This window comes from Vicugna pacos, chromosome X (genome assembly GCF_048564905.1).
Source record: "Vicugna pacos chromosome X, VicPac4, whole genome shotgun sequence".
In the NCBI taxonomy this organism is placed as follows: domain Eukaryota; kingdom Metazoa; phylum Chordata; class Mammalia; order Artiodactyla; family Camelidae; genus Vicugna; species Vicugna pacos.
In genome coordinates this window covers 43,790,419-43,806,539 of record NC_133023.1, presented here as the reverse complement: position 1 = coordinate 43,806,539, position 16,121 = coordinate 43,790,419, and the positions used below count along the sequence as shown (strand labels likewise).

The 16,121-nt window shown below is 37.2% G+C and overlaps 1 protein-coding gene across 2 annotated transcripts in view; it reads left to right on the top strand.

Annotated features, from left to right (window-relative positions):
• The window catches only part of PFKFB1 (6-phosphofructo-2-kinase/fructose-2,6-biphosphatase 1), a 60,026-nt gene that overhangs the window by 20,230 nt on the left and 23,675 nt on the right, over nt 1-16,121 (top strand). Inside the window, exon 2 of one of the 2 annotated variants that reach the window (XM_072956518.1) lies at nt 13,828-13,953. The exons of the other annotated variant lie outside the window; for it this stretch is intronic. Within the exon in view, the coding sequence (XP_072812619.1) occupies nt 13,828-13,953 (126 nt within the window). The remainder of the gene's footprint in view (nt 1-13,827; nt 13,954-16,121) is intronic. 2 annotated transcript variants of the gene reach the window in all.

The window sequence follows — 16,121 nt, the reverse complement described above, 5'->3', positions numbered from 1 at the left end:
CTGCAGGCGTCATACAGTTGGATTTTGTGTTTTTTAATCCAATCAGACACTTTCTAACTTTTGATTGGATTGCTTAATCTATTTACATTTGATGTTATTATTGATGTAGTTGGATTTAGATGTACTGTTTTTCTTACTTTCCCATATGGCGGATGTCTTTTTCTCCTCTATTCTTCCTTTCATTTCCAAAAGAAAATGTTATCTAGTTTGATATTTAATTTCTTTCACTATATATTTTGAGATATTTTCTTTTATTTAACATTTTTATTGATTTATAATCATTTTACAATGTTGGGTCAAATTCCAATGCAGAGCACTATTTTTCAGTTATACATAAACATATATATATATATATATATATATTCATTGTCACATTTTTTTGTATGTGAGCTACCATAAGATCTTGTATATATTTCCCTGTGCTATACAGTATAATCTTGTGCATCTATTCTACATTTTGAAATTCCAGTCTATCCCTTCCCACCCCCTGCCTCCTTGGCAACCACAAGTTTGTACTGTATATCTATGAGTCTGTTTCTAATTCTATTTATGTTTTGTTCAGTTTTTATGGCTGAATAGTATTCCATTGTATAAATATACCACCATTTCTTTATCCAGTATTCTGTTGATGGACATTTAGGCTTTTTCCATGTCTTGGCTATTATAAATAGTGCTGCTACAAACATTGGGCTGCAGGTATCTTTTTGGAGTAGGGTTCTTTCTGGGTATATGCTCAGGAGCGGGATTCCTGGGTCATATGGTAAGTCTATTTCAAGCCTTTTCAAGGCTCTCCATACTGTTTTCCACAGTGGATGCACAAAACTACATTCCAACCAGCAGTGTAGGAGGGTTTGCTTTTCTCCACAGCCTCTCTGGCATTTGTCATTTGTGGACTTTTGAATGATGGCTATTCTGACTGGTGTGAGGTGATACCTCATTGTAGTTTTGATTTGCATTTCTCTGATAAAGAATGATATTGAGCATTTTTTGATGTGCCTATTGATCATTTGTATTTCTTCCTTGGAGAATTGCTTGTTTAGGTCTTTTGCCCATCTTTGGATTGGGTTGTTTGTTTGTTACTTATTAAGTCGTATGAGCTGCTTATATATTCTAGAGATCAAGCCTTTGTTGGGCTCATTTGCAAAAATTTTCTCCCATTCCGTAGGTTGTCGTTTTGTTTTACTTTTGGTTTCCTTTGCTGTGCAGAAGCTTGTAAGTTTCATTAGGTCCCATTTCTTGATTCTTGCTTTTATTTCTATTGCTTGTGTAGACTATTCTAGGAGAACATTTTTGAGATGTATGTGAGATAATGTTTTGCCTATATTTTCTTCTAAGAGGTTTCTTGTATCTTGTCTTATGTTTAAGTCTTTGATCCCTTTTGAGTTTATTTTTGTGTATGGTGTAAGGGAGTGTTCTAGCTTCATTGATTTACATGCTGCTGTCCAGTTTTCTCAACACCATTTGCTGAAGAGACTGTCTTTATTCCATTGTATATTCTTGCCTCCTTTGTCGAAGATTAGTTCACCCAAAGTTTGTGGGTTCATTTCTGGGCTCTCTATACTGTTCCATTGTTTCATATGTCTGTTTTTGTACCAATACCATGCTGTCTTGATGACTGTAGCTTGATAGTATTTTCTGAAGCCCGAAGAGTTATTCCTCCAGCCTCTTTCTTTCTCTTCGTAATGCTTTGGCAATTCTAGGTCTTTTGTGGTTCCATATAATTTTATTATGATTTGTTCTAGTTCTGTGAAATATGTCCAGAGTAATTGGATAGGGATTGCATTAAATCTGTAGATTGCCTTGGGCAGTGTGAGCATTTTAACAATACTGATACTTCCAGTCCAAGAGCATGGGATAGCTTTCAATTTTTTAATGTCTTCTTTAATTTCCTTCATCAGTATTTTATAGTTCTCCATGTGTAAGTCTTTCACCTTATTGGTTAGATTTATTCCTAGGTATTTTATTACTTTGGGTGCTATTTTAAAGGGGATTGTTTCTTTACTTTCTTTTTCTGTTGATTCATCATTAGTGCAAAGAAATGCAACTGACTTTTCAATGTTAATCTTGTACCCTGTTACCTTGTTGAATTCTTTGATGAGCTCTAGTAGTTTTTGTGTGGACCTTTTAGGGTTTTCTATGTATAATAACATGTTGTCGGCATATAATGACACTTTTACGTCTTCTTTTCCAATTTGGATCCCTTTTATTTCTCTCTCTTGCCTGATTGCTCTGGCTAGGACTTCCAAGACTATGTTGAATAGGAGTGGTGATAGTGGGCATCCTTGTCTTGTCCCAGATTTTAGTGGGAAGCTTTTGAGTGTTTCACTGTTGAGCACTATGCTGGCTGTAGGTTTGTCATATATAGCTTTTATGATGTTGAGATATGTTCCCTCTATACCCACTTTGGTGAGAGTGTTTATCATAAATGGTGTTGAATTTTATCAAATGCTTTTTCTGCATCTATTGAGATGATCATGTGGTTTGTGTCCTTTCTCTTGTTGATGTGATGTATTACACTGATTTATGTATGTTGAACCACATACTTGTGTTCCTGGGATGAACCCCACTTGGTCATGATGTATGATCATTTTTATGTGCTGTTGGATTCTATTTACTAATATTTTGTTGAGGATTATTGCATCTATGTTCATCAGTGATATTGGCCTATAATTCTCTTTTTTGGTAGTGTCTTTGCCTAGTTTTGGTATCAGGGTGATGGTGGCTTCATAGAATGAGTTTGAGAGTATTCCCTCCTTTTCAGTCTTCTGGAAGAGTTTGAGAAGTATTGGTATGAGTTCTTCTTTATATATTTAGTATAATTCCTCAGTGAAGCTGTCGGGTCCTGGACTTTTATTGGTAGGGAGGTTTTTTTTATTGCTAATTTGATTTCATTTCTAGTGATCGGTTTTATGAAGTGGTCAGTTTCTTCTTGATTCAGTCTTGGTGGACTGTATGTTTCCAGAAACTTTTCCATCTCCTCTACATTATTCATTTTCCTTCCATATAGTTTTTCATAATATTCTTATATGATATTCTGTATTTCTATGTTATTTGTTGTAATTTCTCCATTATCCTTTCTTATTTTGCTTATTTATGCTTCTCTTTTTCTACTTTGTGAGTTTGGCCAGAGGTTTGTCAATCTTATTTACTCTTTCAGAAAATCAGCTTTTGGTTTGATTGGGTTTTTTTCTATTGTTTTAAAATTTCTATTTTACTTATTCCGTCCCTGATCTTTATTATTTCCTTCCTTCTGCTCTTATTTTCTAATTCTTTTAGATGGTGGGTTAGATTGTTTATTTGAGACTGTTTTCTTTTTTTTTTTTTTGAGGAATGCCTGTATTGCTATAAAACTTCCATCTTAGCTCTACCTTTGCTGCATCCTGTAAATTCTGTGTGGTAGAAATTTCATTGTCGTTTGTCTCAAGGTATTTTTAATTTCAACTTTGATTTCCTCATTGACCCACTGGGGTTTTTTTCTAGCATACTGTTTAAACTGCATGTTTTCATTTTTTTCTACTTTATTTCTCTGTTGTTGATTTCTAGTTGCATGGCATTGTGGTCAATAAAGATGCTTGAAATAATTTCTATCTTCTTAAAATTATTGAGGCTTCTTTTGTGCCCAAGTACATGATCAATCCTAGAAAATGTTCCATATGCACTTGAAAAGAATGTATATCCTAGTTTTTGTGGGTGTAATGCTCTGTAAATATCCACCATGTCTAATTTTTCTATTGTATCATTTAATTTCTCTGTTGCCTCATTTATTTTCTGTCTGGAAGGTCAGTGATCTTAATGCGGTGTTAAAATCTCCAACAGTGATTTTAATGCAGTCTAGTGATGTTAATGTGGTGTTAAAATCTCCAACAGTGATTCTATTCCCATCAATTTCCCCCTTTATCTCTGTTAGTAATTGTTTTATGTACTTAGGTGCTCCTATATTGGGTGCATATATATTAACGAGTGTAATGTCTTCATCTTGTATCACTCCTTTAATCATTATAAAATGTCCTTCTTTATCTTTCTTAATTGCCTTTGTTTTAAAGCCTATTTTGTCTGAAATCAGTATTGCTACACCTGCTTTCTGGGCTTTTCCATTTGCATGGAATATCCTTTTCCATCCTTTCACTCTCAATCCATATGTATCCTTATCCATAAAGTGGGTCTCGTGTATGCAGCATGTTAAAGGTTCTTGCTTTATTATCCAATCTGCCACTCTATGTCTTTTGACTGGACCATTTAATCCATTGACATTTACAGTAATCAGTGATAGATGTGTGTTTATTGCCATTTTGAACTTATTTTTGCAGTTGATTTGGTACTTCCTCTTTGTTCCTTTCTTTTTCCTTTTGTGGTTTGATAATTTTCCTTTGTATTGTCTTGGCTTTTATTTAGTTTTGGGGACTAACTTGTAAGTTTTTGGCTTGTGGTTACCCTTAATAAGTTGTCTATTAATCCATTACTATAACTGTTTGTATTAAACTGATAATAATGTAAGCTCAAACCCATCCTACCAAGAACAAAAATTTAAAAAAGAAAAAAACCAAAACTCTGTCTTCTTGCTTCCCTCTCCCACTCTTAATGATTTAGATGTCTTATTTTACAATTTCATGTTTATGCTATTTGTAATTCATGGTAGTTATCACCTTTCCAGTTATGAGTTTCTCATTTCTATAGCATCCTGCTTCTTTTCTATTTAGAGTAGACCTTTCAATATTTCTTTTAGTATGGGTTTAGTGTTACTAAACTCTTTTAGTTTTTGCTAGTCTGTGAATGTCTTTATCTCTCCTTCTATTCTAAAGGATAGCCTTGCTGGATAAAGTATCTTAGGCTGCATCTTTGTTTCATTCAGGACTTTGAATATATCTTGCCACTCCCTTCTGGCCTGTAGTGTTTGTGTAATGAATTCAGCTGCAAGACTTATGGGGGTTCCCTTGTAACTCACTGTCTTTCTCTTGCTTCCTTTAGGATCATTTCTTTATCCTTAACCCTGGCCATCTTGATTATAATATGTCTTGGTGTGGGTCTGTTTGGGTTCTTCCTGTTAGGGACCCTGTGAGCTTCCTGTACTTGGATATCTGATTCCTTCTTTAAGTTTGGGAAGTTTTCAGTCATGATTTCTTCCAATACCTTTTCAATCCCCTTTGTTCTTTCTTCCCTTCTGGAACCCCTAGTATGCATAGATTGGCTTGCTTTATAATATCCCATAGGTCTGTTGTGTTGTTTTCATTTTTTATTTGTTTTCCTCTCAGCTGTTCTGATTGGGTGCTTTCTGTTGTCCTGTCTTCTAGATCACTATTTCATTCCTCTGCATTATCTAGTCAGCTTTGTACAGCCTTTAGATAATTTCTCATCTCAGCCAATGGGTTTACCAATTCTACTTGGCTCTTCTTCATAGCTTCAATTTCATTTTTGACATATTTTATATCTTTAAACACTATCTCTTTTAGTTCCTTCAGTACTTTGATCACTTCTTTTTTGAAATCCTGATCTAGTAGGCTATCAATGTCTATTTCTTTGGTCGTGCTTTCAGGGGATTTCTCTTGCTTTTTTAATTGGGAATGGTTCCTCTGCTTCTTCATCTTGCTCATATCTCTCTGGCACTGTGGCTTATAGAGTATCAGTTATCTATTGTGGTCCTTAAGGAGTTTATTTATTTATCTATTAAAGCCTATGCAGGACTAAAACTTAGAAAAAGAGAGAATTTTAACAGAAAGGAGAAAAAAAGATTTGAAAACAGTGTATAATCAATAACAGAAGAGCAAGTTGAAGCAGAATAGCAATTGAGTTGAGACATCTTTATAAAATCTTAAGAAAAGGAGAAAGAACAAAAAACAATATTTGAAACTTGTGTATGATCAATAACAGGAGATCAAAACCAAGATAAATGAAAATGAAATGAGGTGGAATTTTTAAAAATAAAAAAATGATAATATTTTAAAAGAATAATTTAAAAGAGATTAAAACTGGAAACATATACAATTGTTTAAAAACTAAAAATTGAAAAGGTAATAGAAAATAGAACATATAAATAAAGATAAAATAAAAAAATTTTAACAGAAAGGAGGAAAAAACGGTTTGAAAGCAGTGTATATTCAATAATAGAAGGGCAAGTTGAAGCAGAATAGCAATCGTTTTGAGATGTCTTTTAAAAACCTTAAAAAAAGGAGAAAAGAACAAAAAAATTGAAACCTGTGTATAATCAATAACAGGAGATCAAAACCAAGAGAAATAAAAATGAAATGAGGTGGATTTAAAAATAATAATAATAATAAAAATATTTTAAAAGAAAAATTTTGAAGAGATTAATACTGGAAGCATATACAATTGTTTAAAAAGTAAAAATTGAAAAGGTAATAGAAAATGTAGCAGATTTTAAAAAGAGGGGGGCAATGTGTTCTCGTGGAGACTGTGAGCTCTTAATGATTTTATTGAGAGGTCTTTCTGTCTTTGCCCTGTTTCACGAACTCAGCTTGCTGCTTCCAGAGGCCTTCTGTTGTCACCCCTCGTTTGTGCTGCTCCCAGTGCCTGTCAGCAAGCAGATTGCACCCCCTCCCAACACTGCAGTCAGGTGCTTCACTCTTACACAGTGGTCGGGTGGATCACTCCCCCTCCCAATGCCATAGTCAGATGCTGTGCTCGGGGAGGTAGGCGGGTGGATCACTCCCCTTCCCAGCACTGTGGTCAGGTGCTAAGCTCCTGCCAGAAAGGTGGGTAGCCACCCGCCCTCTCCCAATGCCAATTGCTCCCCTGCTCTGTGCAGCTGCCCGCTCTGCCTAGCTTCCACCCTCCATAGGCAGCCTCGGGGAAAATGGCGGAACAGACCCACCCCTGCTCCATGCCAAACTCAGCTCCTTGTTTGTCTTGGTGGCGCGAGTTCTCTGAGGTACCAGGGCAAAAAGATCCTATCTGCCTTGGGCTGTACACAAGCCTCTGGCCTTTGAGGCTGCTAAGCCCTTAGGTATGGATTCATGTTTTGACCCTGACCCTGCCCCCCACCCCCGCTCCCGCCTGGGTACTAAGCACCGGAGGATATGGTGGCTATGGCTGAGCCCCGCCTCTCTTCTCCTGAAAACCTCCGAGGGGTTTCCAGAGATGGGGTATGGCACACTTCCCCCCAGGGCACATCAGCCTTGTTTATTTATGGAGGGCTCAGGTTGTTTTGCCCTGTGTACTCACTCATCCATGGTGCACACCACCCTGCAGTCCCCTAGGGTTTCTTCTGTGCATCTTGCCCCAGTTCTCAGGCCAGCTCAGGCAGCCTGTCCCATCCCCCACCTGCCACTTTGCTTCTAGGGCTGGAGGTTGCAGAGACCCTCTGTGCCCATTTAACTTAGTTCTGTCAGTCAAGGGCTGCTCTGTACAGATCTGAGCGTTGGAGGTTCCCCCTTTGTCCCGCTGACCTCTCCGTTGGAGAGGGGGAGACCCAGTGAACAAGCGCTACTCCTCCTTTGCCACTCCCTCCCCGCAGGTCCAGCCCAGCAGTGTTTTGCTTTTTCTTCTTTCTTTTTTCCTTTTCTCCTACCAGTTTCATGGCGTCTTTGTCTTTTGAAGAGGGTGATGTTCTGTCAGAGTTCAGCAGGAGCTCTGGTTGGCTAGGTGGGTCCGCGGATATGAGTTTTGGTGTATTTGTGGGAGAGGGTGAGCTACGAGCATCCTTCTACTCCACCATCTTGGCCCCTCCACCTGGATATGATTTTAAATGTGATTGTTGTTTTACTTTCTCTTTCTGATATTCCATTACTAGTGTATAGAAGCACAACAGATATCTGTATATTAACCTCATATCTTGCAAATTTACTGAATTCATTAATTAGATCTAATAGTTTTTTGGTCAAGATTTTAGCATTTTCTATATATAGTATCATGTCATCTGCAAATAGTGACAGTTTTACCACTTCCCTTCTAATTTGGATCACTTTTATTTATTTTTCTTTTTCTGATTGCTGTGGCTAGGACTTCCAACACTGTGTTGAATAGAAGCAATGAAAATGGGCACCCTTGTCTTTTTCCTTAATTTAACAGGAAGACTTTCATCTTTTTATCATTGGATATTATATTAGCTATGGGTTTATCAAAAAGTACCTTTATTATGTTGAGATATGTTCCCTCTATATCCCCTTCAATGAGAGTTCTTATGATGGGTGGATGTTGAATTTTGTCAAATGTTTTTTTCTGCATCTAGTGGGATGATCATGTTGTTTTTGTCTTTCTTTTTGTTAATGTGGTGTTTCACATTGATTGACTTGTGTATGTTGAACCATCCTTGTGACCCTGGAATAAATCCAGTTGGATCATGGTGTGTGATCCTTTCTGTGTACTGTTGGATTCAGTTTTCCACCATATACATCACATTATGCTTCTCTCTTCATACTGTATTTGTCTCATATATCACCTCTGCTTTCACTGAGGATCCCAATATACTATGTTGTATACACAATGCTATATTTTTTGCTTTCTGGCATCCAGGAAGTTTTAAAGAACTCAAAAAATGCAGGAAAATCTATTATATTATCCAGATATTTAACATTTCTGTTGTACTTCCTTCATTGCCTACATTCTTAGCTTCCTTCTGATATCATTTTCTTTCTGTCTAAAGAACATTTTAGCATTTCTTTTCGTGATGGTATGCCAGCTACAAGTTCTCTTAGTTTTCCTTCACTGAGAAAGTTTTCTTTTACCTTCTTGAATGATGAATATTTTAGCTGCATATAGAATACTAGGTTGACAACTTTCTTCTTTCAGTACTTCAAAAAATTTGTGCCACTTTGCTCTGGCCTCCATGGCTTCTAATAAATCTGCAGCCATTTGAATCATTGTTATTTCTGTACAAGTAATGTGTCATTTTTTCCAACTACTTTCAAAATTATTTCCTTTTCTTTAGTTTTCAGCAGTTTGATTATGATGTGTCTAGATGAGTTCTTATGGTTTTATGCTATTTAGTATTTGCTTAGCTCCTTGAATCTCAAGCTAATATTTGTCGTCAGTATGGTAAGTTTTCTGTCCTAATTTTCTCACATACGTTTTCATGTTCTCTTCTTTCTCTTCTCCACCTGGAACTCCAGTAATGTGAATATTAGTCATTGTTTTCAATACACAGGTCCCTGGATCTCTATTCTCCTTTTTCAATATTTTATCTCTCTGTTGTCCATATTGGATGGTTTCTGTTGATGAATCTTTCAGTTTACTGACTCTTATCATTTTTACTCTGCCACTGAGTCTATTCAGTGAGGGTTTTTGTTTTGTTATCGTGCTTTTCAATTTTAAAATTTCTACTTGATTCTTGTTTATCTACTGTTTCTTTGCTGTCTTTCTATTTTAATATTTGTTTCAAGATTGCTTGTGTTTGCTCATTCAAGAATTTTTATACTAGGTTAAGAGAATTCCAACATCTGTGTCATCTCATTATTCATGTCTCATTATTCATGTCTGTTTATCATGTCTTTTATCATATGCACATACCATGTCTTTTAACATGTGCATTGAAATTTCATGGCTATTTGTATGTTGGTTGATTTTAGTTTGTATCTCGGACATTGTAAATATCATTTGAGACCAAGAGTATTGCTTTTATCCTGTGTAGATTGATTTTTTTTTTTTACCTTTCTGTGTGTTGTAGTTCTAACATGAAATTAAGTTTTCAAAACTTTTGTAGTACTATTTAGGTCAGGCTTGTGTGTGCACTACCTAGTGGTCAGTGTGGAGCTTGGGTAAGGGCATATACTTGCTAGTTCAGATTCCAGATCTTTGGTATGCTAATTAGGATCACATCAAAGCACTCACAGATAAAACATGAGCCCAGGAGTTGAAAACAACTTCTTGCAATTGCTCTTCTAAACTGTTCCCTCTCCTGTATTTTTTCAGTACTTTCCAGTTCCCTAGGCTCCCATTTTCTGTCGTCTGTTCAGAAACCTTCCACTCTCTTGGCTTATCACTTCTAGAAACAAGCTGCAGGAGGAGAGAGAAAGAGGAAAATTAGCATGAAGTTTAGTTTTGTCCCCTTGATGCCATGGCTCCACCTAGAGAAATGACCTTATCTGTGAGAGTTTCGATTCCTGGAGGGTCCCTTTATGTACTACTCTTGCTTCCAGACTACCTTTGCTATCACTACTCCCACTATAGGACCAAAACAGAAGTAGAATAAATAAAAACCTAAGGAATTTCCCATATTCTGTCTGAACTTTAGGAATTCTCTTTTCCACTACCCAGGCCAGAACATCCAGGCTTCTTCTGTATTGAAATTTTCTAAACAATATTCCCTTCTGGGTTTCATATCATGTTCAATTCAGGCTCAAGGTGCTGGGAGGAAACAAATAATGTTTAACTCATAACTGTTTAGGTGATATTTTCAAACTCTGGTGTTTTTTCCAATCCACTTTCCTATATATACTTTCCTGTTTTCAAATAGGTGTCCCTGCATTCTATCAAGGTTTTATATTTGAGTTTGTGAGATATAAAAGAAGGTCCCAGATCTGGACACAGTTGTATGTGTTTTGTAGATAGTATATAATTGAGTCTTCCTTTTTAATACACTCTGACAATCTGTCTTTTAATTGCTATGTTTAGATAATTCACATTCAAAGTGATTATTAATATAGGTGGATTAAAATCTACCATCTTGCTATTTATCTATTCATTGCATTTGTTCTTTGTTTATTCTCTCTCTCAACTTTTCTCATTCTATTTGAGCATTTTTTGTGATCCTATTTTTTCTCCTCTATTTACCTGTCATTTATACATCTTTTTTATTACCCTTTTAGTGATTCCTCTAGGGTTTACAATGTACAGTTTAAAATAATTTGGGTTCAACTTCAAATAACACTACATCACTTCACATGTAGTACAAGTACCTTACAATAGAATATTCCCAATTCCTTCCTTTCCTTGTGTCACTGTTGTATTCATATCATTTTTCCATATGTGATAAATGCCAATACATTGTTACTATTATTGCTTTAAACAGTCAGGTTTTTAATTGAAATATAGTGGACATACAATGTTATGTTAGTTTTCAGGTTTACTGATATTTGCATACAGTATGAAATGACCATCATGATAAGTCTAGTAACCATCTGTCCCCAAACAAAGTTATAACAATATTATTGACCATATTCCTTATGCTGTAAACTACATCCCTGTGGCTTATTCATTTTATAGCTGGAGGTTGTACCTCTTAATCCTCTTCAACCTATTCACCTCCACCCCCTCCTTTCTGGCAACCATCCCTTTGTTCTCTGTATCTACAAGTCTGTTTTCATTTTGTTTTGCTTGTTTGTTTTAATTTTTAGATTTCACATATAAGTGAGATCATATGGTATTTGTCTTTCTCTGTCTGATTTATTTCACTTAACATAATACTCTCTCGATCCATCCACGTAGTCACAAATGGCAAGATTTCATTTTTTATGACTGAGTAATATTCCCTTGTATGTATTTGTAAATATGTGCATTGTGTGTATACACACACACACACACACACACATATATATATATACGTATATATATACATATATACATACATCTTCTTTATCCATTTGTCTATTGATGGACAGTTAGGTTGCTTCCATATCTTGGCTATTGTAAATAATGCTTCAATGAACAATGGTGTGCATGTATCTTTTTGAATCAGTGTTTTTGTTTTCTTCAGGTGAATACCCAGAAGTGAAATTGTTGGATCATATGGCAGTTCTATTTTTAACTTTTTGGAGGGTCCTCACAATGTTTTCCATAGTGGCTGCACCAATTTATACTCCCACCATCAGTGCATAAGGGTTCCCATTTCTTCACATTAATTAGTCATTTTTTAGAACAATTAAGAATATGGAAAATAAAAAGATATATTTTGCCCTCATTTATTCCTTTTCCAATGCTCTTACTTTAATTATATAGATCCAATTTCTGACCTATATCATATCCCTTTTGCCTAAATAGTGTCCTTTAATATTTCTTATAAGGCAAGTATGCTGGTAATGAATTTCCTGTTTTTATTTGTCTGAAAAAAGTCTTTATTTTGCCTTTAATTTTGAAGGGCATTTTTGCTGAATTTAGAATTGGATTGGTGGGGCTTTTTTTAAAGTTTAAATACTTTAAAGATTTCATTCCATTATCTTTTTGTTTATGTGGCTTCTGATAATAAGTCTACTGTAATTCTTCTTTTTTCCTCTCTAGGTCAGGTGTTCCCTCCACCCCTGTTTCCTGGTTGCCTTCAGGATTTTATTTTGCCTGACTTTCTGCAGTTTGAATTTGATATGTCTGAGTGGGGTGTGGTTCTTTTAAAAATTTTATTCACCCTACTTGTTGTTCTCTAAGATACTTGGATCTGTGGTGTATATCAACCACTAATTTTGAAAAACTTTGGCAATAATTTCTTTAAATATTTCTTCTCCATTCTCTCTCTCTTTTCCTTCTGGTATTCTAACTTGATAGTGTCCCAAAGTTCTTGGATGTTTTGTTGTTTTCCTTTTTTTACTCTTTTTCCCTCTGTGCATTTCTCTTGATCTACCTTAAAGTCACTGATTCCTCAGCTATGTCAAGTTCACTTATGAGTACATTGAAGGCATTCTTCAGATCTGTTAATGTATTTTTTTCTCTTGCATTTACATTTGATTTTTTCTTATACTTTTCATCCCCTTGCTGAAATTACCTATGTGATCTTGCATGTTGTCTAACTTTTCCAATAAAGCCTTTAACATATTAATCATAGCTATTTTAAATTGCCTGTCTGAAATTCCATCATGTGGGTCATAACTGAGTCTGGTCCTGATGATTATTTTTCTGTCTCTTCAGACTATGTTTTTTTCTTGCCTTGATTCGTCCCTTTGTACTGCTCCCTGGAGACAATTTATCTCTTGCATCCTTTAAAAATATAGTCCACGATTTTTTTTTATTTCTTTTAACCTAGTGGGGGGGGAATAGGGGACTAGGGACATTCTATGTTATTCTGATTAAGCCTCAGTCTTAGGCAGGTTTATCCTGAGTCATGGAGTCATTTCCCAAATCGCCCCTCCTCTAAATATAAAGGTGGGTCTAGCACATATTCCTGTCCCTCCTGGATTAAAGCATTTTTTCCCATTTTTCTTCTCTACCTGCAGTGAGTTTCCACCAGTGTCCTCAGTTCCTTCTGCAAATTAAGGCTTATTTTCCTTAGGGAAGATAGAGTAGATTGGTCTGGGCAGAGCTTCAGTGGTATTGTGCATCTGCCAGCTGCAGTGAATTTCCAACACTGTTCTCAAGCTAGTTTTATTGCCCTTCCCTGTGAAGATTAAGGCTTTTGTTCCATATGGTATATAGGGAAAATGGTCTGAGCACAATTTCAGCAATGACTGCTTTTTTTGTTTTGTTTTGTTTCTCTTCCCAAACCAGAACTACAAGATATCTTTCTCAGGATTCTTCTCAGTGCTCCTTGTCAGCACCTGCTGGAATTCCTAGAGAAAAAGTCTGCAGGAGGATATTCAAAACCACCTATGTCTGCAGCCTCCAGGGGCTTCATATTCTCACTCTAGCCCACAACCAACTTTTAACAATTAATTAACAAAATTTAGTTAAATCTTTTGAAGAGTTTATATGTTATTCATTACTATTTGCAAAAGATAAGCAAATACCTGAGCCCTGTTGCTCCTTGTGGATGCCTGTCTCTATAGATTTGAACTCAGCTATTTGCACTGCAATCTCAGTTTTCTCATGAATTCAAAAGACAATTTGCAATTTTCCAGGTGTTTTCCCTTGTTATAATGGTGGGAGAGATGTTCTTTCCAATTCTTCATCTCTGAGCTGATACCAGAATATCATGTGAACCTGGGGATAATATTTGAGGCTCTGTTTGTCTTCCAGCATCCATACCCCAGTTTACAAATTCCCCTACAATGGTGATCATGGTGGGTTTACCAGCTCGAGGAAAGACCTACATCTCCACGAAGCTCACACGCTATCTCAACTGGATAGGAACACCAACTAAAGGTATGTCTCTGAAACCCTTTGCTCTACAGCCCTCTATAGGCCACTGGCTGAAAATAGAGTAAGGTAGCTGACTTCTAAAAGGACAAAACCATCAGTACCACTAATGTATCAAACCATTAGTACCAGTATTAGGACTATTACTAATACTACTGTTACTAATACTACCACTATTACCATTACCATTCTACTCGTGAATTGTACAATTTCTCAACTACATAAACTGTGCCCAGCCTCATGCTAGGTGCTAAGCATAGGAAAACTAGTAAGATTAAATATCTGTTCTCAAAGAGCCACATTTTTTGCAAGACCTCAAAAAACCTTATGAGTAACATACTATTTTTATTACCATTACTATTACTACCATACTAATATTACTATTTTTATTAGCATTACCACTTATTCACAACCTTAAAGTTTTATTCAAACCTTAGGGGCATGTGGAGTCAAACACATCGAAGCCCAAGCCCAAAGCCACCCTCCCTACAGGCTCTTCAGTAAAGCAGAGCACCTTAGCTCACCTCTCCAGTCCAAAAGGCGTCCGCTCTCTCCAAGCTTCTCCTTAGATCTGAGCTTGTCTGCTCCCCCTCCCCAGCCGGAAGTGATCCTGCCTCTTTCCGCCTCCAGAGGGGTCTCCTTCCCTGCCTGTCATGTCAGCCTCCTCCCTCACTCCCTACTTCCAATTTTCCTTTCCCCTCAGTGTGGTCTCTTTTCTGTACTACCTCTTAGTCAGCAATTACTCTCTTCTTTTCTCCATTTGATTTCTCTATCTCCCCTGCCCTGTATCCCCTTCCTATGTGATTCCTCTGTTCCCCTAGGAGGACTGTGCTTCTCTGAACTCCCACACCAATGCTTCCTACAGCCCCCTCGACAACAACACTAATTACATAGAGTGTGGTAGATGTGTGTGTCTGGGTCTCTCCCCAGCAGCTGATCTGGGGTAGGGAACTAGATCATATTCATTTCTATTGCGGGAGTACGACAAGATTAAGACGTTTAGAGGCTCGAAACACTGAAAGTTTAGGGTGGCCCCACATCATACGTAATTCAGAATAAAAACAGCAAATGTAAGGAAGTCTACCAAAAGGTTTTACTTATCCCCTGATGACTATGTTGATGCTTTTAAAGTATACCACCTTAGCTGAAAATTTTTATGGGGGCCATGTTCCTCCTTTACTGGTACACTAAGCAAGTGCTTAGACTCTCCCTTGTGGAATGGAGCACTGCTCCCCAGTACAGAACACAGTTCTTCTCAAGCATTCATTTTCTCACTCGGTCATTATTGGTTGAGCACAAGTTGTGCCAAAGCCCTTGTTCGATGTTGGGCAAACAAAGACAAGGAAGATAGGATGCCTGTCCTCAAAGAACTCACTTCTGTTCTTAACTTCTGAAACACCCATGTAGGAGGAACTAGTATTATCATCATTCCACAGTTGACAAAACTGATGCCCAAGAGGTGAAGTGATCTTGTCTAGAGGCACATGGTCACTACATGACAGAACCAGGATATGAACCCACATCTGCTTGATTCCAAAGTGTGACACTCACTGTGCCAGGTCTGATACTTGGCTCCTTTCCTCCATTCTCTTCCCCTCATTTCTCTTGACCATCCCAACTCTCTATCTTTCTGCCCCCTTCCCTCCCTCTCTGTTCAAGTTTTCTCCTCTCCTTCTCCTCTTTCTTCTTTCACCTCATGTACTCTTTCTCTAATTCACTGGTGAAGAGTTTCCCAATGGTTTTTCATGTGCCAAAACCCATACTAGGCATAGGAGATACAAAATGGGTGAGATTCACACCCTGTCCTTGTAGAGTTCTCCATCTGCCTGGGATGCATAGAAATATGACATGTCACCTCAGAATGCCAGAACAGGGTATGGAGGGGGCTCACCGAGGAAATCACCAACCGGAAGGCAGTGAAATCTTCCAGATAGGGAGTGTTTGAGCTGGCTGGGTCCTGTGAGAGGAGTAGGACATTGGCAGAAGAGAAGGGGAGAAGGAATAATTTTGTGGGAAGACTGCAGGCTCTGAGGAACCTCTACTGAGTATGGGGGCACATGGGACAGTGGCAGATGAATCTCTGCTCTAACGCACCGGCTTCCCATCTGTTCCTCTCCAGTCTGTTCTCACAGAGGCTCTCACAGTCATGTTTGAAACACAAAGCCCACCATATC